Genomic DNA, 24,113 nt, shown 5'->3' on the forward strand with positions numbered 1-24,113 from the left:
ATGCGTTATTGTCACTATATAGTGTGGTTATACAAACGATAATATGTATTTAAAGCTCTAGGTATACCCGGAGACTGTGAGCCAAAAAAGTGCCAGCCAAAAAGGATTAAACATTGCTAGAATATTAAAGCTTATCATCAAAATATTTTCTCTTTAAAAGAAGACTAAGCCGTAAGGCATGAGTGAAAACTGCAGGTCCATTAAATTGAAATACTAAAACTTTAAAGTTAGGCATTGGTTGAAAAAGCCAATTAACAAAAACGTTGAGGTTTTGTAAGAGCTCAATTTGGTAATTTGAGTTTTGATAAATTAGCAACACCAACTTATCTCCCGATATAATAACTTAACACGGCGATTGTTATGTAATAGTGTTATTTTCTCTCATGAAACAAGAAGTGTTAGAAAAACATTGGCTGTACACGAGTAAAGTCAACTATATATGTGCGTAGCAACTAATCATGTAGCTTGTTGTCGTTACATAAATTGGATGGGATGGAGTCTGTAATATCTTGGTATCAACGAAGGGTAAGTAAAATTTACATTGCATTTTCACAGTTTCTTGTTTTACTTTGAAGCAAATAGTGCCTAATTCAGTGGTTGCGATGGTCTGACTCTGACTTTTTCGATGATTTGGCTGAAAGCTGTGATCGAGGCCAAAGCCTAATGACTTCTTATACAATGTGTTTACCCACGCAATACTTAGCAGAGTTCGCGAAATATTGCGTTTATTGCAGTAAGCATTTGTTTTTTCGATGAGGATTTTTCTCACGTTTGACGCAGTTTAGCACCGGGATTACGTATTTGCTTAAACATGACGCTATCAAGCAAGTCTAAGCAATTGCTGCTGCAACCTAAAGTTTTACGTTTGGGAGTTATTCTCAATTGACAAACGTAACGGGTTTTCGTTACTGAAAAGATAGTGTGTTGTGCGCTATAGTTAACCGACATGGCGTTTAAAAAATATGTTTCCATTATTTATGTCTTTAACTAAGATCTTACGAATAACCGGTAAATATTCTATTTCACCTGGGTAACGCAGGGTATTTCGTCTAGTGTTTGTATAAAAAGACAGAAACTAATATTAACAAGATGCATCTGTAGCAGGGGTGGGCAATTATTTTTAACCGCGGCCCGGATGAGAACCTTAAAATGTTGTGGCGGTCCAGGTCAAAAATAGGATTTTAAATAAACGCAATGTGACGTCATACTCTGACGCTATAAATTGGCTTGCCATTTTTTAGAAACGTAAATCCGGGACGCATATTAAAAACTGCAAATAAATTTAATGTAGGCTTAATATAAAAAAATTAATGCAACTAATTAACTTAACGGGGTTGCGGTTGTTTTATATTTTGTCAGGGGGTATTTTTCAGGGCCCTATTTTTAGGGTGGTATGTCTAAGTAATTTAAATTGTAACCTAAAGTAATGTTCTATATTGTGAATAAAAAGAGTCGGGTAAATACCTTTACAATTAAAGTAGGATGCGGCCCGCGTGAAAGCAGCAACAATTTTAGGCCTACATGTTGGCAAAGGCGCTGTGTCCATAACAAATTCGTATTCCTCGGACCAAATCATTCTTAAGCATAGGTTAAACAAAATGTAAGATTCCGTCAAGTTGGCCTTTTAAAACTATTACATATTATGTTGTGCTCTTCGTCATTTGCTTGAGCCGCGTGTTATTGCCGATGATTTAAAAAGGTAATTTACCATGTTACTAAAAAGTCCTTTCTTGAGTGTTAAAGTGTGTAAACTTTAAAAGTGGTAAACATTTTAATTTTTTTCTAAATAAAACATTATAATTTCTCTAATCGTTAATTGTTCTACAGCATGTGTGTTGGTCGTTCCATGACTATTTTGTTTTTGCTTATTGTGCCTGAAATAGGTTAACTAAATACTTCCCCACAAATGGAGTCACATTCTTTATTAGTCTGTGTGAAAGCAGCATTTAATCGGATGGCGTGTTATAAATTATCGCATTTATCTGCGTGACTGTGAAACATCTAATTGTTCGTCTTCGCAAACTAAAACTTTACAATTTGTTGAAACAAAACTGCAAATAATGTGTGCTTATTTGAAATGAAACGACTAAATACCCAACGGCTAAGCACGTCAAACATCTTTCACGTAACGAAAACCAGTAACATATATCAATAGGGAACCACTGACTAACGTGAAACCATTAATTGTATAGCAGCCATTGTTCGAGTTGCGTGATATTCAGCAAATACCACACTGTGTCCAACGTAAGTAAAATCTCGTTTGAAACCGAAAATTGGTTACGATTAAACCGCCGCTTTAAATGCGAAATTTTACGAACTCTACCTAATTTTTGCGCGGTAACAGACATCAAGAAGTTTTTAAATAATATAAGTCTTAAGTTGGAAACATTAAAACTTATTTCTATTGAGGCAATCAGTATGTTATGACTTTAATTTACTTTGTAATGCTAAAAACCCGCGACATTTATCGATCCAGAATTACTAACGAACGTTAAACTTTAAGTTGTAACAGCAATTGTTTAGACTTGCGTAATATTCAAGCAAATAATACCTGCACCAAACTGCGCCATACGTGAAAAAAACCGTTAAAAAAAATATTGCTTAACGGTGACCGGTTTGCGACAACGCTCGCTTACCTTCCTCAAAAAGATAGCTCCCAGCACCCGCCGGATAATATCCATTAGTTTTTGTTACTCACCACACACAAAAAAGAAACTAGCCCTAGCAACCTCACCCCCAGAAAAATAACTCTTTACACCCGCTGGAAAAATAATTAGGTTATGTTAAAAAAGGTTGCTTGACAGCCTAACCAACCAAAAATGAAAAGTAAAAAGTATTACTTAGTTTGAAGAAAGAATTGCTAAATGGCTAACTTGAGAGTTTTTACATTTTTTTTGTTGTAAATCTCAAATTGAAAAATCCGGGACAAATTGGTTAACCGGGCGGGACACCGGGACAAGGCCTAAAAACCGGGACTGTCCCGGCTAAACCGGGACGTATGGCAAGCCTAGCTATAAATCAAATAAACCAGAGGTTCCCAACGTGGGCAGTACCGCCACCTTGTGGGCGTTGGTTTACAAGGGGGGTTTCTCATTTGGGGGGCGCTGAACGCACACAAGGGGGCGTTACATAACGGTACTTTTCGCAAAATTTTATAAAAAGTTCACATAAAATTGCACAGCACTGTAGGTAACATTTAAGCTCATATGGCAACTTTCGTTGTGCGAACTTGTAGTAGTTTTCCGCCAATTGGTAACTTCTGGCGTAACAATTGGCTTTCTTATGTAAAGTTATTGGTTGTTGTTGCGTTTCAGCGTTTTATACGCGGCAAAATGTTTGTATATTTAAAGCAGGGGTTGCCAACCTACGGCCCGCCGCCTCTTTGACAGCTAGACACGAGTCCATTTCAAATACTTTTAGACTATTTTAACCACGTACGTGCAAAACATTTTCGCGCTTTGCGCGAATCATCTTTCTGCGTCCGGTTTGTTTACCGTTTAATGCTGTCTTTTGAGCTAGATCAGCGCAAGAAATGCCGGTATACCCCCCAAAAATTGCGCTCGCTTCGCTCGCCAGGTGCGTCCGCACTTAAGGTTAAAAAACACTGAGCTAGATTAAACTATTAAGGTTATCGCGTTTTCTCGTAGTTTCATTACACTTTTCATTAGTAGTATGGATGACGACCGCCTGGACTCGAATTTCAAAGCAAACAAACGTTTTATTTTGCGCTTCGCGCCAACGCAAATTTTGTTAAAGAATACTGTTGTACGCTAAAAACAATTCTTATAAACGTGCTTAAAAACACTACAAAGCTAAATAAGATCGTTAGTTAAGTTCAGTTACGTTAAGTTAGGGTTAGTTAATTAAAGTCCAATGTCAAGTCACTTCGAAAAAAGCTTAAACCAAAGTCAGTTCGTTTTCAACAAATAGCAAGTCTGGTCCAAGTGCAAATCAAGTCGGTTGCATCAACAACAAAAATACAAAACAATGCAAAATTTTCATTTAATAGAAAATGAGATATCAAAATTAGATAGGAAAAAATTATTTAGTAAAGACATTTGCTAAATTGACTTGAATAAATAAACATGTTGTTTCATGACAGATCTTGTAATTTCCTGTAGCGTATGGTTGTTAAATTGCACTAAACTTCTAAAATGGAATAAGAACTTTACTCTGCAAATACAATTTTTTTAGCATTTTCGGTTTTACTATGTTTTCGTCCGTGTATTTTTGTTATAAATCAGACTATAAATTTTGTTATTCGAGCAGTATGCAAATCTCTTTTTATGTTCCTTATAGTACGCCTAAAATCAAAAGTTTTGCCATTTTTTTGCGTTTTACGCGATTAAATTGGATTTCAGCTGCATAGCCTATTTGAGCACGATCCCGAAAACACCAGGTATTCTAAGATCGAATATTGATTACGTCATCTTACGACGTAAATTTGGAATGTCATGCCCCAAAATTTGTCACTTAGTTTCAGTATGTTACCTATGTAATTGTTTTCTTTTTGTTTGTTGCGGCCCTTGTACAAATTTGAGTAGTGCAGGTCTGGTTTATAACATGCAAAAACCAAAAATTATAAAATAAGATTTTTCTTGATATGTTTGTTTTTCTGTAATGTTGTAATGTCTAGCTTTTTACATCGGTTTACCTTGAATAAAACGGGTAAAATACTGGGATTCAATTCAACATAGGGTGTATACAGACAAAAAAGGTTGAAGAGAACTTGGTAGGCTATTTCATTCAAATCTTGTTTTTGTGTTTGGTAAACCATCTAACTAAAACAAATTTGTATAAGATTGGCAATTATGATTTACAACTATGGGAAAAGGCAGTTGAAATTCAAGAAATAAGAAGCAGACGTTTTTCTAAATCTGATAAAAGATCGTCGATGCCTAAACCCGAATTAATAGACTTGGATTTAGTTAAAGGTATGTATTGCTTTTGCCCTAACAAACTACTGGATTTATTTCTAAAAATCTTAATGTTATAGTGCAGTCCGTTTACGTTTCGAGCGATCTAAAAACAAAGCTCTCTTCCAATTTAAAACTTAGAAAAGTTTAGAAAGAAAACTACTGTTACATTATGCATGTCGTAAAAACGCCAGGTTTAGATTTTGCAGGCGCTACATTTTTAGAATTAAAATACGAATAAATGGTATTTATCCAAATTACTTGAAAAGCAGGTTGTTGGGGCCATTGACCGAACAGCAGTATCTTCTTCATTTGTATGGCTGCACGTAAATCACGTACAAAATTGTGCAAGGCGCGAATAAGGCATACAAAGCGTTTATCTTGTAAAATTTAGCCATTTGCAAAGACGTGATCGTACAAAGTTTAAAAAAAATTAACCAATTGGAAGAAAATGTATTTTTTAAAGATTTGAACTACGAGCGGTGCTAGCCAGGGGCGGATTCAGGGAGGCAACAGACCATCCTACTCCAATATATGTTTTCACTAATTTACTACCATTCATAACATTTTACTGCGTGTAATTAAAATTTCTTAGTGTTTCGCGACTGAACCGCTTTTGATACGTATTTGTCTGTTTTAATGCAATCCACTTGGTCAAAGGCGCTATAAACTCAACATTCTATAGTTTGCACGGCGTATTCTAGCATAAAATTTGTACCTCTAAACTGTTCAGAATAGCTAGAAAATAAAATAAAAAGATCGCGCAAAGCGCGACATTCAAATTTTACATTGTTTAGGGGCCATGGCCTGCTGGTGAACCTGATTAAAAATGCTTTCTTAGCAGAATGCACAGTGCCTATCAGTAGTATGCATCGCGCCTTTGAGCTGATAAGACCATGAAATAAGCTCGCACAAGACGCAAGGCGTTTTTTGCCTTTATTGGTTATCTAATGACCTAAAAGTCACGGTTTTCAAATGACTGACTTGACTTGACTTAAATCATTTACACAAATATCTTTGACAATTAAGGTGATTTAATGAAATATATTAAGAAAAATTGGGTCATTTAAGCTGTTATTTTGCTAAATGACTAGGTTGAAATTTAAATCATATTGCAAATAACTTGACTGGGACTTATGTCGCTTTAAAATAATTTTTTATACAACACTGGTATTTATATTGTAAAAGAAAAAAAAGTATAGTTTAGGTGTTGGTAATATATAGTAAAACTTACAGATATATATATATATATATATATATATAGAAATATATATATTAAAACTTATTATTATGCCTTGCCAAAACAAATTGTTTTTTATTGCAAACGAGTTAATATGCTAACGAGTAAATGTGCTATCTTTTACGAAAAGTTAACTAGGCCTATATTGAAATATATGAATACATTTACTTCGGAATGTAGGCAGGCCCTACCATAGTACCAACGACATAATGCACAATGAAATCTACAACAAAATAAGACATAAACCCGTCGGAATAATTTACAAACCAATAGAAATAAAGCCGAATGGCATAAGCCATAAAGGTTATACAAAACTGTAGAGATAAGGCATGACCGTTAGTTCTAGCATCGCCGTTTGTGCGTTGTGGTTTGAAATTCGCTATTTGGACGTCGCTGTTTGGGCACCGGACTGTTTAGAGTTAGGGATGGGTTATAGTCAGGAGAGGATCTAAGAATTTTGTTAAGGGTAAAACATGGAAATCTTTGTAAATGACGTCACAAAGTTACGTCCCTACGTGACGTGACGTCATGCTACAATTAACGCTTACTTAGAAACTTCCCGTTTCCGCTCACACTTGTTCGTAAATTTGCAACTGAAACGTGTTTTTTTAGCTGCTATATTTTTTCATTTGTTTTCCTTTATGGGTCGAAAATTGACCTGGCTATAGTCGTAGCATATCGGTAATGATCTGACAAGTATTACCTTGAGGTGATCTAACGATGAAATAGGAACATTTTTGTTCCAGGCACAACATTCAGCAAAAACAAGCCCCAGCACAGTGTTTGGTCTGTTGTATGGATAGCATTTCGCAGAATTATGTTATTGCCATTTTGCTATCATTGGTGGATGTTGCAAACAAGCAGGAGGATGAGCTTTTTTCTCATTATGTTATACACAAACCAGTGCTTTGTTTTTGTTGCATATTACATTACAAACGCAGAGCAAACTATGGTAAGTAGAATGAGCTCAAAAGCAGTGCTTCAAATTTGTTCGTAATAAGTTGATTATCCCCAAAGGAGTAGTTCAATAATGATATGGGATGCTGGTTGCACAGTGTCTTAAGCAGCAGTAGGTAAAAGTTTACTGTTATAAATGAAATCAATTTTTTTACACTGCAGAGTATCTGAAGGTAAATTGACAATGCGCATATTAATTAAGTTTTTCATCTGTTTTTTATTGTTATTTTCACCGATTTCTTTAACTTCGTTCTGTAAGTAAATTGTGATTAATAATAACACTGGTCAACAGCAAAATTTAAACGGAGATTGAGGAATTGATTCCTAATGTGCTTTCGGCACTGATTCTGAAAATGCCCTCATTTTTTTTCTAGCACATCAGGGTTTTGAAATATTCGCATTTTAATTTGTTCAATGTGTAGCTGTATTATTAACATAGGCAAATTGCGCACTGTGACATAGTCCAACTATAATGTTACTCACACACCGTTTTATCTGTTTTTTGCTGATATCTTAAAAAAAAACATAGAAAAGATCTTTTATCAACGATTTTTTTAATAAAGTAGTTAATTTCTGGATGTAAAAACAGCATCCGAGCTGAGTATACATGTTGTTTAAACAACTTCTGGTCGCACTATAGCAGAAAAAATCAAAATGAATAAATTTTAGGTAATGTCAAATTTTAATCAGTAATGTTGTTACATATAATTTTCAAATTTTAGTAACCAACGACAAGCAATGAATCACTACAGATATCATTAGGTTGGACGATTGCACGTAAGCTGTTAGATTAGGCAAGAAAACCTATACCACATAATGCCCCAAACACATAATGCTCCGCCTCACTTCCTCCTCATAAAAGTCATGAATTCTCCCTGATGAAGTTAAAGATTGAATGGAGTTAACAAGAACAAAGCGAAAGCCAGACAGATTTAAGCAGCCTTACGGTAGGTGCATGTTTTTTTTTCAAACGAAAAGTCAGAACTGCTTGTATTAGGATTAAAATAAAACCACTTGCTTGAGGTTGATGTAGTATAAATACAAAACGGAAATAAAACTCAGTCAACCTACAGTAGATGGTCCTTTTTGCCACAACAGCCGTGCTACAAAGTGCATTACTAAGAGACTATAAGCCTATAGGAGAACCGTGGCTGATATCACAAACGTTACGCCTCTTAGAAAATTTTCTTGCTCGAGGAATAGAAAAATGGAGCTCCGTGTTTAACGTTTCTCTACAAAAAGTTTTCACTAGTAAGCTAAGCAAAACGAAATGAATCTTAATGGAACAAAATATTAGTAAAATATCAAAGGATGCACATTGTACAAATGTTGAATTACGCGCTTGGCTAGCATTTGGTGACTATGTGCTAACTTTTAGGAAAATGCCAATTGCATTATTTTCCGTTCGGTGTTGATGATCTGCTTAGCTTAGCATATAAATAGGTTATGTATGTCCCTTAAAGTGCATTTTCTGCACACCTAGTTGATGTTTTTCCAGAAAACCTAGGTTCAGTTAGTGACAAAAAAAATTGACATTTTAAGCAATAAAACCCCATCCCCAAGGATTTTAAAAGGGGGAAATACATAAGAGTTCTATGGTGATGACTTGAGTTATGTGCAGGGCTGCGGAGTCGGAGTCGGACTCGGGACTCGACGGAGTCGGTTTGTTTTGCCGGAGTCGGACTCGGGACTCGGGTAAGACCGCGTAAAACTACCCGAGTCCCGAGTCCGACGTGCGCATGCGCAGTATCAAATTTTAAAACTGTTAAGGCGGCAAAATGTAAGTTGTAAAAGTGTAATAGCAAATGTGAAATATTTTTAAACCATGTAATGCGGGTGGATCAATTATGACACCAATATAAGTGGATTACAGAAAATCCACCTTAATTTAGTTGCGTAAATGAGTAAAATACAGGCTGTAGATGGACTCGGGACTCAACAAAATCTTATATTTGGCCGGAGTCGGACTCAGGATTCGGGAGTCGGACTCGGGTGTATTTTTTTGGCCGAAGTCGGACTCGGGTTGTTTTTAACCGACTCCGCAGCCCTGGTTATGTGTAAAAAAAAGTTTTATGTCAGACGCTTAAAAGAGCCATTTATTACAGCTGTGCGTTGTTTTAATGCGTATTTTCGAAAAATTTATTTTTTTTAAAAAAAAATGTGATGTGCTAGAAGTTTTAAAAATGTGATGTGCTAGAAAAAAACTAAAGGTATATTCTAAATCAGTGCGAAAAATACATGTAAGATGAAATACTCACAATTTCGTTTAGAAAAAAAAGTGAAAATTTGTTGACCAGTGTAATCATTTCCATGGGTTCTTTTACCACCTCTTATTGGAACCTGCTTACCAGACCCATGGAATGAGTTTCTGTCGCCATCATAAAGTAATCTATAGCTTCCATTTTGAATAAAACGCTCAGTTTTGTTTCTGTTCTATGACACAACTAAGCAAAACATTGATTTTATGTTAGCATATCGGACATCCCTTAATATGATTTGGTTTTCGCGTGAATATCTAAAGTCCATTCCATTAAAAGATAACCGATGTACTTGTTTGTTTCAGAACATTCCGAGAAGCGAAATAATATTTCCCTTTGTATTGATGTATGTAGTCGGACTTACTCACTGCCAGGTTGCTTCAACTAATTTCCGCTCTTCCACTATTTCATCGGAGGACAGTATCAATAAGAAAAGGTTATACTTACTTAGTTCGATGATTGTAATTTAATATTATTGTTTAGTTACAGAATTAATTAAAAACTAGGAACAATGAATAAAAGCACAAAATTGTAAACATATAATTCGTTTGAACTGCGATGCAGTAATAGGCTGAGTTTAGACAGATGTTCGATGTTTGTAGGACTTTGTCGTCTGTTTTGCTGGAACCGGCTCAGAGTTGCAACTACAAAAAAATGTTGTTTTTTGTAAAGAAAACTGCCAAAAATAAAGCTCAAGGTTGGTTTCCGTATGTTTCATTAAATAACTTTAAGATTTCGAACCCTATTGATAGCATTTAAAACCCTTTTTCCTTATTTTTGGTGCAACCCGGTTTAGATGTGTCAGCCTAAATGTATCTTTCTTTGGTATAGTCTAAATTAGACCGTGGTACTTATAAAACCTATAAGGAGTCATAAATCCAGCAGTGTTTCTAACCATGTTATTTTTGCAAACCCATTTGATCTTTTAACAGGTGGCGTGCATAATGATTTCAGAATCACAAGCTAAAGGCAAAATCTACCAGCTCTTTATTCACAACCACCCAGTTTTACAGTTTATCATTTCTGTTGACTTATTTCGCTTATACGTACAACTTTTTAGTCCGATTTATTTTAAATCGGAGTGTAGTATTTGTCCTAAATAGGACAACATTTCTGTTGGCAAATTAACTTTTTGTCCCGATTTAGGTTCAGTTTGACAGTATTTTAATCGGAGAGTAATGCTGGCTGATTTAGGTTAAATTAGAATACAATATGTCCCCTTACAACAGTGCTTGTCAACCTTTTTCGGAATGGTACGGCCTTTTTACGTTTACTCAAAACCTATATACTCCAGTCCGCGCAATACACTGAATCTGTAGTAATCCTAATCCTAATCGGAATAAGGATGAGCAATGCTGCAAGTATAGGAAATCCGTAGCATATCTTTATACAAATACAAAATTTTATGAATCATTTAATGCGAGCGTTACTGTTAAATTTTTTCAGTCAGTTGTGCGAACCGAGTAGCCTTGTTTTGAGTGCTCCTCTCATATAAACATCCCTGGTAGAATTTATTTTTTGGTTTGAATTTCAACAAGAGCAGAAAATCTTTGCTTGCAAAGGTATGTCGTGGGCAAGCGAACAAGAATGCAAATCGCTTTTTTACTAAGATTTTGGTATTTGGAATACTGAGAAGCGATACCCAAAATCCACCCGATCTGTTAGAAATTAGTGCGGTTCTAAGGAAAAAGGTTTACGACGATTAGGGCATCCAAGAGAAAAGTCTTCTAGACTTTGAGGTCGTGGCAATGTACCATATTTTGCTCTAGTGCAGCGTTTCCCAACCGGTGCGCCAAGGAAGGGTGCCAGGTGCGCCGCGAGCAGAAGGAAAATAATAATTTAATATGTAAAACATATATTTTTACTTTTCTATTAGGCTTAGCTCATTGATTCCACAGTACTTTCAAGTAGAAAACGAAAGAATACCTATACAAAGCAACAATATCTAAGTCAGATATTCCATAATACCATATAACTAAGACCACCGACATAATAACGCCAAATTCGCATCAATGACCACGACAGAATAAGATCTAAAATAGTCTAGATAAGACCTAAACATGTCGAATTAAGCTCAAAATTAATCAGAATATTAAGACAAAATTACCCGCAGGACTGTAGCGCAAGGGTATGGGATGATTGGGGGACACATGTTTGGCATTGGCCGTTTGCTGTCGCCATTTGGGCGCCGCTGTTTGGCCCCGGATTTTTTGTCTCTGTTTGGGCTTATAGGCGGGAGTTGGTGTTAGTTATGGGTGGTGTTTGTGGTTAGATAAAAGGTTGCATTGGCCTTATTTTGGCCCTTTAGGTCTGATTTCGATTTCGTCATTATTACGACTATTAGGTTTTAGTCTTGTCCTTATTCCTAACTGTCTTTTATTCCGAAGTTGATGTTGTTCTTATTTTGGTCTCAAGGCTAGAGTCTCTTTTAAGATACCGGTATGCAACAATAAAGCCTATAGAATAAAAAATAAAATAAACAAGCAATTTAAGAGAAATAGAGGTACACCTTAAAATAGGAGGAGTAGTTTTTTTTTTCAGTTTAAATATAATCACGATAACCGAGATATAAGCGGTCTGTACCAACAATGTGTAGAAACTTTTCATAGATGACGTCATAAAATTACGTAACTAAATATAAACTTGGCATAATAAGGAAGACTTTTAATTTGTAAACGCAAGGGAGAGTAAAAAGTATTCTTCAGTTTTTTGAGAAATACAAATGCAGATTTAAGGAGAAAAACTTATATTTCAAAATCATTTTTACGCAACTTGATTAAAATAATCTATGACTTGCAAGATTTTTTTTCGGTTTTCAAGTGAGAGAACAATGCGTTGACCTGCAAAACGACTCCAGCTGTCAAGCCTGTGTGAATGTACCTTTGAAACAGTTTTAAATGTAAAATCTAAGAAACGCAACATTCTTGAAGGTGACCACAGTATTCCCCGTGCACGTTCATCAATACCAAATAATTATATCAAAGTTCCAACCCATCTGCCGTAATTGCCCATCCCTCTTTTCATAGTTACACTTCATAGATAAAAAAATGCTCATGCAACCTATATTGCTGTAGGTTAGGTCTGTATGTATCAAGGGTTGCCATTTCCTTTGCTGTGGTGTTCGTAATATAATGAAAGTAGCTCAGAGACATAAAGCCATAGCAGGATTTCGGTAAACATTTTGAGAATATTATTTAAAAATAATGTATTTAAACGTGTTAAAGTTTAAGCCTGTGAAAAGTTAAGAATTAAAAAAAATGAACGTTTACGCGAACTGGTTAGTGATTTAGTGATGTGAGATTACATTAAGTGAATAAACCTGTAATTTAAACCGAAAACGATGGTGTTATTACGAACTCCACTGGTCGGTTCAGTGTTTTTTCATAATGCCCTCTTAACTTTTTCAAGTGTCTGTATAGGTATAATGGATTTCAAAGCTGTTTTACAAAACCAACGATTTCACCTTTATTTAGTAAATTCGTAACATGTGCCAGATCTGTAGGTTTACAGTAAATCATTTCAAATACTCGCATGGCTATTGCGTATTGACAATTTTTCACAAATAAGGTTCTCATTAAAATCTGTAAACAACCATGAGTTTCGCGAGGCACAAGCATTGGTTTGTTCCTTGTATTATCTACTTGCAATTACAAATATTGTCATATATAGCAATTCAACAGCTAAAACAGTATAATTTAGGATGCGCGGTTTACCAGAGCTCTTTGTCTACAGCAGCGCTTCTCAACCGGTGCGCCGTGCGCCATGGAAGGCTGCCAGGTGCGCCGCGAGCAAATGGAAAAACTTATTTAATATATAAAACATGTATTTTTACTTTTCTTTCAAGCTTAGCTCATTGATTCCGCAGTACTTTTAAGTAGAAAACACAATAAGACCTACAAAGCAACAACATCTAAATCAGATAATCTATAGCCTAATGCCATATTACTAAGACCACTGGCATAATAACGCCAAATTCGCAGTAATTACCACGACAGAATAAGATCTAAAATAGTCTAGATAAGACCTAAACAATAAACATGTCAAATTAAGCCCAAAATTAATCGGAGTAAGACTTAAATAGACAAAACTACGCCCAAGACTGTAGGGAAAGGTTATGGAATGATTGGGGGTCACCTGTTTGGCATTAGCCGTTTGCTGTCGGCATTTTGGCGCCGCTGTTTTGGTTCCGGATTTGTTGCCCCCGTTCGGGGTTATGGGCGGGTAGTTGGTGGTGCTAGGAATTGGGTTAAAAAAGGTTGCAAATATTCGGGGAGTTAGTTATAGTTATGGATGGCGTTTGGGGTTACATAAAAGGCTATATTAGGCCTTATTTTGGCCCTTTAGGTCTGATTTCGATTTCGTCATTATTACGACTATTAGGTTTTTGTCTTGTCCTTATTCCTAACTGTCTTTTATTCCGAAGTTGACGTTGTTCTTATTTTGGTCTCAAGGCTGGAGTCTCTTTAAAGATATGGATCTAAAAACCTATATTATAAAATTGCAAGCAATTTAAGAGAAATAGAGGTACATCTCAAAAAATTGTATCCTGTACCTGTTTGTTGCTGAAGTGTCATAAGGAGTTTTTTTCTATCTACGTTTCGTTATGGCAACACTGATTTCAAATAAAATCGGTATGTCTGGCGCGTTCAATAAACCGATAACAGACGCTGTTAATAAGACATCACACGAACACTATTTATCAAAAATGTTACACTATTTATCAAAAATGTCCGGCATTAAAGTTATTTTGGAATGCCATTCCGATTTAATTTTGAGTCACAAATACACTTTCCGGTGTAATTTAAAGGGACAAATTATTATATGGTCTGAAAATTCATTTTCGGGACATTTTCATAAATTTTACATTTTGTTACCACAGTAATCTGTAACCAAATTGCAATATTGTGTTTATTTGAAATGGAGCGACTAAACACCCAACGGCAAGCACGTCAAACATCTTTTACGGAACGAAAACCCTTCACATGCATCGATAGGGAACGAATCACAAACATTCACAAACGTAAAACCTAAAGATGTACTCAAGCAGATACGTAATCCCGGTACCATACTGCATCCAACGTAGGCTCAAGTAAAATCTCGTTAAAAATGAAAATTGATTACTATTAAAACCGCCGCATTAAATGCGATATTTTGCGAACTCTACCTAAATTTTGCGCAGTACCAGACATCAAGAAGTTCTTAAATATAAAAGTCATAAGTAGGACACATTAAAATTTATTTTTATTAAGGCAATACACTTCATTTGAATTTATGTCCACACAAGTAATTGCGCTTTAAAAACGTTTTGCGCGGTTGCGTTTCACGAGAGTTTCACGATATGTCGCGCGTGCGCTCATGGAGTAGCGAGCGCACTTGGACGTCGCTGCTCTTTTTGTTAGGCGACGTTGCTTTGTCTGTCTCTTTAAGATCACATGCCAGCGACCGAACGGGCGAACATAGCTTTGCCATTTATTATAAGAGTTTGTACAGGGCTACAGGCTTGGACAACCGTGGCTCGCGAGCCACATGCAATTTTTTAAGTAGGCCTATATATAGTAACTTTTCACTGCACATTACAACTTGCCAAGTCGTCGCCAATGTGGCTCTTCGCATTTAACAAAGTACGTTTAAGGAGGAAAAAAGTCTCTTGGTCTTTTACTGGGTAAACAAAATACTGTAGCCTAAAGTGTGTTCGACAGAGCATAATTTAGGATGCAAAAATGTTGCTTTGTCGACGAATGAAGAAAAGGTTTAAAACGCCCTCATGGAGCGGACGTTGGGATTAGTGGTTTGGGTAGTCGTGCATGTATTTCACATTCTTTCCATCTTTGGCGATAAACAAACATATTTGTCAAGTTTTATTAAATTAACTCGATAATATTGCGTAACAAGGGATAATTATGTATTTTGCAGACTCGGAATTTTGTGTGATCTCCTTAAATCGGGGGGTTTTGTAAGTTACTGAAACGAAAATTGGGTCTCAAAAACAAAAAAGGTTTGGGACCACAGATCTGCACAAATTATTTACAAATTTAAATGTTAGGTTTGGCCACGTATGGACGATTGGACGGCTTATAAAATACAACGTATCGGCTTTCATTTAGCGTCGTTTTTGTTCCCAATCGGCAAAATTAGACATTGTGCGCTCATGACGTTACATTCATTGAAATCCTTAAGTTAAATTTGTACATTTAATGGTAAACTAATTTGACCCCCTCCCCCCCAAAAAAAAATTATAAAATTAAAAAGGACATATTTTATAATAGTGTTATATTAACGTCTGTATTAGATAAAACAATGTTTCTAAAGGCATCTTCGAATTGGAGCATTATATATATTACAACTTATCCATTAATTTATATACACGTGTATCCCCTGACCAAGGACCTCGTAAAAAATATGTTGTCAAAATTGTAATTCAAATAAGTTTTTTTTTTTGTAAAAATGTAAAAAAATGTATGTAAAGAGACAATTAAGACGTATGCACAAATTATCCAAAACAACCGCAAGTGAAGAAAATTTGTTGTTATTTGCGAACGTTTTTTAAAGTTTTTTATTTCTTATGTTATAATTGTGCGGCTTTGTATTATTTCTGAAAGCTGTCAATGCGCCTTGAAGCAGTACTGCGAAACTTTTTGTACTTGCGGTACATTAAGGAGGTTTTAAATTTGCGGGGCACACTTAAAATGCAGACGTTTTTATTCCCCTAAAAATATAAAATTTTGCGGTTTTACGGTTTCGCTGAAAAGTCTCTTCCAAATTATTGGTACCTTGCGTTGGTCACCCTTACTATGGCGGATCAGGAAGCATCGAGGAATATGTGTTAACGAAATGAAAAGGTTTTGTCATCAACTTTTCTTCCCTCCTTGGAAAAAATCTCCCCCAAATTTAAAGTTCCTTCCTTTGAGAATAACTGATCTAGATTAATTTACAAAACTCAAATAACAATAGAGGGTGGCATGTTTGAACAAAAACTGCGAAATCACTTGTGTGTTTTCCTAACACTTTAATATTTGTACTATTTCAGACGATAACGACAAATCTGTAGAATATGCTAGTGATTTTCATGTATCGGATGATTCCTGTGAAAGCGGATTGTTCCATCCATCACTCAAAACAGTAAGACAAGTATATTATTGTTTTAAAGTTTGCAGTGCTTACCAACAGCTGAAAGTGTTTATACTGAGGTTTGTTTTGAGTCACTCAGTCGACTACTCACGACTTGCTGTTATTTTAGCCTGCACATTCCCGTTTCTAAGCCTTTGAAAGGAAAATTGATGACCCATTACATTGCAGTCGAATATTGTGTTACCAATAGTTTAACAAACAAAAAAGTAAGCCTACCAAATTTTTGAACGGCAATTGGTTCAAATTACCAACCGTTCTAATTACCTGATTTTTGACTTGCTGCACTTGGGTCAACCAACTGTTTTGAGCCACAACAAGGTCCAATCGTAAACTAAATAAATAATAAATATGATATCAACTATATTCACTTGAATATTTTAAGATTGTTTTTGCAACTTCTATCGGGGAAAAAAGTGAGAATTTTAAAAAGCCCCCCAAACGTGAATGACCCTTGTAACGTGTTACACGCCACGTTAAGGATTGCATTATTTAGGCTTCGGCTTACGTTTTGTAAGACGCATACGTAAGCCGTTATCGTTGGTAAAAAAAGAACAGCTGTTAAACAGAGGACAACATTTTGGATTTTAACGTTATATTGCTGAGAGCCGCGCAGAAAAAGTCAATTAATTGTTTAAACATCCTCATCGTTTGATTAAATAAGAATAATAAGCAGTTCTATACCTTGCACATTTTGAGTACAAAGTAACATGTTTAGCAGATCGCTGCTAAGACTTTGGGGAACCACAGGGGGCCGCAGGTTTAACGCCCCTGACTGAGATTGTTATAGTGTTTCTTCCTAAAATAAAATAGTGTTGAGTACACTATGCCCGGATCTGTAATGTAGCTTGATAAAACAAAACAGTATAGACTTTCTTGTCTCAGTCAAAATCAGTCACAATCAAAGATTCTATTTGAATAAGAGACTGATGATGCCGTGATTGGCGAAATATATTTCTCTTTTATAAACTAGAACCTATAGTGACTGATTTTGACTGAGACAAGAAAGTCTATACTGTTTTGCTACCATTCGAAGTCATTGTCGTCACTAACGTGCATTAGGGCGAGGAGATATCTTCTTTTTCAAATATTCGGTTTGCAGTAGCTTGATAATAAATTTATTGACTAAAAAATAAGAGATTCTGATCGAAAAACTAAAATCAATTGACCTAAAATTACATTTTTCGACAAAATTATGACATAAAAAGAATTCATTGATTTAAGAAACGCATTGCACTAAAGTATAGGACTGTATTAGTGTCTAAATCAGTGGTTCCCAACCATTTATGACTTACAGCACCCTCGAGAAGTAATGAATAAATTGCCAAAGGGTCATTAAGTGTCAATTCACCAGGCCATGCAACCCATGGTTCACATTGTAAAGATTGTTATTAGGTAAAAAAAAGTCCAAAATAATTGCCCTCGGCGTTACAAGCAGGAAAAACGCGAGCGCTCACGGCCTACTTTTAATCAAAGCCATTAAGCAAATGTGGCCTCAATCACCAATACGTGAAGTACTTGTACCATCGCTGTGCAAGTTTACTGAAGCCGCATGTTATAGCCGATGATTTTAAGAAAATGATTGTGGCAATTTAATATGTAACCAAATTGTATTGTTGTGTGTTGTTTTCGAAGTGGATCGACTAATTACTTAGCTATAGCGTGCTACACTTGGCAAAACACGTCACACATCTCATACGTAACGTGAACACGTCATATATAAATAAGCATTGTCCGAGACTTCAAGGTCTAAAGTCAGAATTTTCTGCCTTAGGATGCCCTGATTGTCGTAGACCTTTTTGCCTAGAAATGCACTAATTTCTAACGGATCGGGTGATAGATCGATTGGGGATTACCAACAAACGTAAAACCCTACCTCTAGGGGTAGCCTACTTTGAGAATTCAGTTTCAACTCGCGTTTATGAAGTGCCAGCATTGCAAAGCGGTGGGTATTTATTTGAAATAAATGGTTCATTGGCAAAAAAAAAACGTTTGAGAATTACTAAACTTAAAAATATTTGCTTCTATTTTTAGTTATTGTCGTCATTTTCTTGCACGGGCATAAATATTTTTTTATAAACATTTAGTTTGTTACATGCTTTGTTTTTTTGTATAAGTATATTTTCGTATTTTTTTTTATATTTAATCTAAACACAAAACATGACCGAACTACAAGTTACGTCAATAAATATTATATAAAGTTGTAAACTTTCTAAAAAATACCTCTTGAACGTAGGTGTTTACCTCTTAAACGCAGGTTTACAAAAGGCGAACGGTCATATTTATAAAAATATTTAGACTCATATACCCAGGTGTTTAATATTTCCACGTTAAAATTACTTAAAGCTTTCTGTATGCTTCATTCCTAAAAAAACGTTTTCGTCTTAGCCTTGTATAGTGGGTGCGAAAACATATTAATCTACATACCCTTTCAATAAACACATATGTGTGTTGAACTCCCAAACTTGATTTGGCACAAGCTATACGCGATTGAATATATACAAACCGAAAAGTGTTTTGATCGTTCCTTTTCACATTTCGTATTTTTTATTAGGTGTCGTTGCTTCAGAAAAGAATCTAATCTAAACAGTGTACAAAAAATCACGTTTTTTCATAAACCTTGTTCACAGCAGCATCTAGATTCTAGATGAAAAGAGCAAAAGACTTTCAAAACGTTTTTTTTTGTCCGCACAAGTATTAGTTCACAATAAAGTTCAATTTTTTTGGTCTAAAAATACTTTTTGTCACCCTTAGTATAATTTCTTAGTTTGAGAATAACTTCCAGTTTATAATTAGCATTTCGAAATTTTGAAATCCATAATTCGAAGCATTTCGAACTTTGAATCCCATAAGGAATGTGGTGGATAAGGTCATCTTAACGTACTCGATATAATGTTTTTCCTTGAATTTGTTACAGTTTTGGCCTTTTTCCGTTTTAAACCAACAAAAAAATATATTGTTTTGCAATTTGTATTACAAGGTGTTTTTTAGATTCGATGTTTTAAATGAGTTCAAGACTACTTTGTTATCATACTTTATACAGTACTAACTATCACACCCTACAAATAGCCTATGCTTATGAAACTAGAGAAAGTACTGCCATTGATTCACCTGTCCTCCTTTTTCATGTTTAATGAGTTTTTTTTGTAAACTAAAGTTCTTTCATTGCAGATATCAATTTCTGCGATTTTACCTGGACATCAATTTTCTTTTTCCGACGGTTCTCAAATAAATGTGCGTATATGGGAAAATGGCAAATGGCAAAAGTGCAATACAACATTGCTTGGAATAGGAAGCATGATTCTGAAAAAAGTGCGTTTTAAAGTATCTTCGCGTTTAATTGTTTTTGTTAATGTGAGTTAAGTTTTTTTCTAACAGGTAAATGCAACTCTAGCAAATTTTAGTCAAATAAACGAATATTGCTGGTTAGCGTTCCTATTTGTTTTCACGATATCTTCTTTCCCACTTCTATATCGACTTTTAAACAACCAGGTAATATTATTTTAAGTTATTTATAATGATGTTATTTGGATCCCTTGAGTATATTAATAGTTTTTAAGTGCTGTGCTCACGATTTGTCTTATAATGTAATTGGCCTCATGCTGTCTTTTTTGGCCACATAAATATGCGACCGGATTAATATCTCGAATATTTTTTTTAGAATTGAATACGTAACGTTTTTTTAGTTATGTTGGTGCGGCCCGCTGACATACTCAAATTATTTCGTGCGGCTTCAGTACGAGTTATGACTTGCAAAAAATCTTAAAATATTAACGGGCTTTCGCGTCAATGGCACATTATTATTGCTACATTTTTATGTTTAGTTTGGCAAGTTTTCTTTATCACTGTTAACTTTTTTTATACTAAACCTTGCAAATATTGTATGCATATCAAACAATAAGTACAGCATAAACAAACCGGCGTTCTCTTACATTTTTTTTAAAAAGAGCGAAAACCATTTTTTGGGGCTATATCTTTAAAATAAATTAAAACACTTTTTCAGGAAAATTATTCGTTTTTCTTGACTGAAACATTTGAGTTGTCTGTTCCTGACGAAAAACATGTGCTGTGTTTGTTGATTTTGATGTCGACAGTATTTCTTCGCATATCTTTCAGTACAATGTTGTTTATTATGCTTTGTGCTGCACAGCAAACCTATCAACGGGTAAGTAAACGTAGTAAAATAAAACAAGAATTTTCGTAAAGCTTCTAAAATGTGCTCAGAGATACTTGTATGCTAAGTATTTTTCCTATTTGACCTCAAGCAGGCGTGCAAAGAAAAACAATATACCACATTTCAGGCTAAACAAGGTGGGTATAAAAATATGATAGCTTAATTTTGAAAACTGTTTTTCTACACAACCACGTGTTTTAAGATTCATAACATCAAAATTTGGTTGTCTTTGCGATCATATCTTAAAAGAATAGGGCCTCAAAGATCTGTTGACGTTATCGTTTCATCGGGTTTTTTTTGCTCGGTGTCTTTGCTTTGTTTTACAACTTTTCAGGTAAGTAAAGTTAAGGAGTATATACTGTGTAATATTATACGCATTATAGATACGTGATTGAAATTAACTTGTCTATAACAGTCACCAAGCATAAATGGTCTAAATCTAGAAATTTGACGCTAATTTACCACAACACCGTCCGTAGACCAGAAATGACATATCATGACCATAATACCAAATTGTTAGTAAGTCAGTTTTTTTCTTTAGATATAAATTATAGAAAATCGAAATTTAAAAAAAGAAACCTTTTTGATTTGATCTCATAGAGTATCTTTTAATATTTTTGCTAAATATTTTTTTGAGTTTTGTGTGTTCGTAATTAATGCAAAATTTCGTTATGGTATCTTAAACAGTTATACTGAAATTGTGCGCCACGACGCTCAGTTGCTCTGTTTTTTTTAGCGCAACCACCATACATAAGATAATATTCTCTGATAAAGTATGACATACTCAATCTATAGTAAGGTCGTTTTTATTGATATATTCTGTATTTTAAGTATACATATGAAATCTGCTCAGCGTTGTACACGTTCGCTGCGATCCCGAATTTTCGTTGTTTTCTTGTGGTGCGATTACCTTTAACTTTCTGTACCGCTAGCTGCCGCCAGAGCTTTCCCGCCAAATTTCGTCGACGCTTTAAGTTTAAGGAGTTCTTCTAGAAAGACAGTTTAATCGTTTGTACACCAGTGGGACAAATCGCGTTAAACACAAACTATATTGTAGCCAGTGCGATTTGACCCACCGGTGGCTCGCACAATTTGAAGCAATTTATAGAGTAAAGCTCAACTATTTGCTTGTGTGTTAGATCGTAGGTAATATATTGTGAGTAATTTTTGTTTTAATTGTTGCAAAATGAATCCTGCATCGTTTTATGGGGTTGCGGTTGTCGTATATTTTGTCAGGGGGTATTTTTTAGGGCCTTATTTTCATGGGTGGTTCAATAATTGGGTCATTATAAATAGAGTTATTTACCAGGTTAATTTTTGTAATATTATATATTACACTTTGGTTTATTTGTTTTACGGTTTTTAATATTTTTTCAATTTATTTTTTTAACCCCCTTCACAAAAATGCACCCCCAACCCTTGGGCCTAAACCACAAAAATCTATTTTACAACCTTTCGATAATTTTTTAATCTAAATTCTATTAAGTACAGCCAACAATTTTTTATAAATCAACTTTTTGTATTAATTCGCCATAAAACCACTCGATTGTTGGGTTGTTCAACCCTGAAAAACAAACAAGGGATTCGTAGTATTATTTTTATGGTTTACTAGTGATTTGGTTAACATCAATAGCATATTGACGAACATTACAAACAGGAGATATATTGCTAGATATTACTGTCGCTAGGTAGGTGTAGAGAGCTTCAAATAACTTTACATCACACTATTTTATTAAGAAGAAGCCGAATATGTTAAGTTTTTTTAAGTTCACTTACGTAACTAAAATATCGCGGATTTCAGCAATCAACTTAAAGGAGTGTCGTATAATTCATTCACTCACAATACATGGTTGGAAAATATTCCACCATATGCTATTTCACCTTTACAATTTCCAGTTGGCGGCAATGTCAGTTTAAAATTTGGTACTGCACATGCGCTCGTCAGACTCGGGTAGTTTTACGTGGTCTTACGAGTCCCGAGTCCGACTCCAGCAAAACAAACCGACTCCTCGAGTCCCGAGTCCGCAGCCCTGATGAGAACTATTTCACCTTTCACAATGGTTGACAGGGATGATACATTTATTTTTCAACACTTTAAACTTTTCTGCGGCCGAAGTACAAACAAGTTCAATCAACCAACATTTTTTCCAGCCTCGCACCCTCTCGTTAATTTGTATGTTCTCCGGCAATTGCGCACACAAGACGTATTAGGTGGTGGCGTACTGCAACAATGCTGGTGTTTTTGGTACCTGTCAACATTTCTAGCCGTCATGTTTGACCATTGGAAATAAATAATAACGCTTGATAGAGATACTTTTTAAACTTTTTCAGAATGTAGTTTTTAAGCAGTTTTTCTCAACCTAAATTCGGTCGCTGACTGAAGTAGTTTTATACGGTTTGACAATTGGTTCTCAGCAAGATTTTTCCAAATTTTACGAAAATGGCGAAAGCAATACGAAGACATGACCCAAATTGATTAAAATTGACTTTAATAATACCTTATTTTTTCTTTGTTTACTTTAGGGTTGCAAAAAGGTGTGTAGATAATTGAATCACCAAAGTGAAGATAATTGGGTAGCCAAAACTTCGCTGTTATTCTTACATTTAGTATTCGGTTGGATGCGACAACAGGTGGAAAAGCACTGGTTTAAGGCATATAGTTCACCGATCACAAACCTTTAACTTTCGCGTTTGTAAGAAAATCAGATTCAAGGTTTGCGCGGTAGGCCTAACCACGTCCAGTCGCGCGGGCCGCATGAGGAACATGAAATGTTGTGGCGGGCCGGGACAAAAATAGAATCTCAAAAACACGCAATAAAACGTCATACTGTTACGCTATAAAACAAGTAAGCTAAAGAATTTGTTATTAGTACGTTATGAGTGGTGCGCGAATGTACAACAGAAGTCGAATGTTGCGCGAAAAAATGCGGCTATTTTTTGTTAAATACTAAACAACTTAGATTACAAGGGGGACGTGCATGTCTACATTGTTGGAAATATTTGATTTATCAAGTTCTGTTAGCATTGACCCAAAAGCTCAAGGTTAAAATACGTAAAAACATCGTATAAAAATGTTTTTTTGCTTATTTAGGCTTTAAGTTGCCGATGTGTTACTTATCGTACAATGGGCATATTGCAAAGACGGTATAAATCGGTAGAAGCACAAAGCATGGCATTACCTATTAGGTTGAAAAATGTGAATCGGGATTTTTCAGAGATTGGAAAAAGGCCGGTATAGGCTAGCTTACTATTTTAAGTATATTTTTGACGTAATATCCTGGTTTCGATCGTACAAAGATCAATTTATAACTATTCTGAAAGGCTAATTTGATCAACTTTTGTTTTAGAAACCGCCACAATGCAGAGAACGCATTGTGTTTGTATATGCTATGAAATGCATAAAACATACGACAAAGAAAAAAGGGATTCGCGCGAAACTTGAG

At 35.2% G+C, this 24,113-nt stretch overlaps 1 protein-coding gene across 1 annotated transcript in view; it reads left to right on the top strand.

Annotated features, from left to right (window-relative positions):
• Window positions 1-492: 492 nt before the first annotated feature.
• Window positions 493-24,113, top strand: part of LOC146168140 (protein PHTF2-like) — a 30,870-nt gene continuing 7,249 nt past the window's right edge. Inside the window, 11 exon segments of the mRNA XM_083386223.1 lie at window positions 493-525; window positions 4,802-4,934; window positions 6,903-7,108; window positions 9,677-9,807; window positions 9,974-10,068; window positions 16,399-16,490; window positions 19,668-19,828; window positions 19,901-20,036; window positions 20,536-20,661; window positions 20,721-20,807; window positions 20,873-21,004. Of these exon segments, the coding sequence (XP_083242349.1) occupies window positions 493-525; window positions 4,802-4,934; window positions 6,903-7,108; window positions 9,677-9,807; window positions 9,974-10,068; window positions 16,399-16,490; window positions 19,668-19,828; window positions 19,901-20,036; window positions 20,536-20,661; window positions 20,721-20,807; window positions 20,873-21,004 (1,332 nt within the window).

This window comes from Ascidiella aspersa, chromosome 1 (genome assembly GCF_963924565.1).
Source record: "Ascidiella aspersa chromosome 1, kaAscAspe10.2, whole genome shotgun sequence".
NCBI lineage: Eukaryota > Metazoa > Chordata > Ascidiacea > Phlebobranchia > Ascidiidae > Ascidiella > Ascidiella aspersa.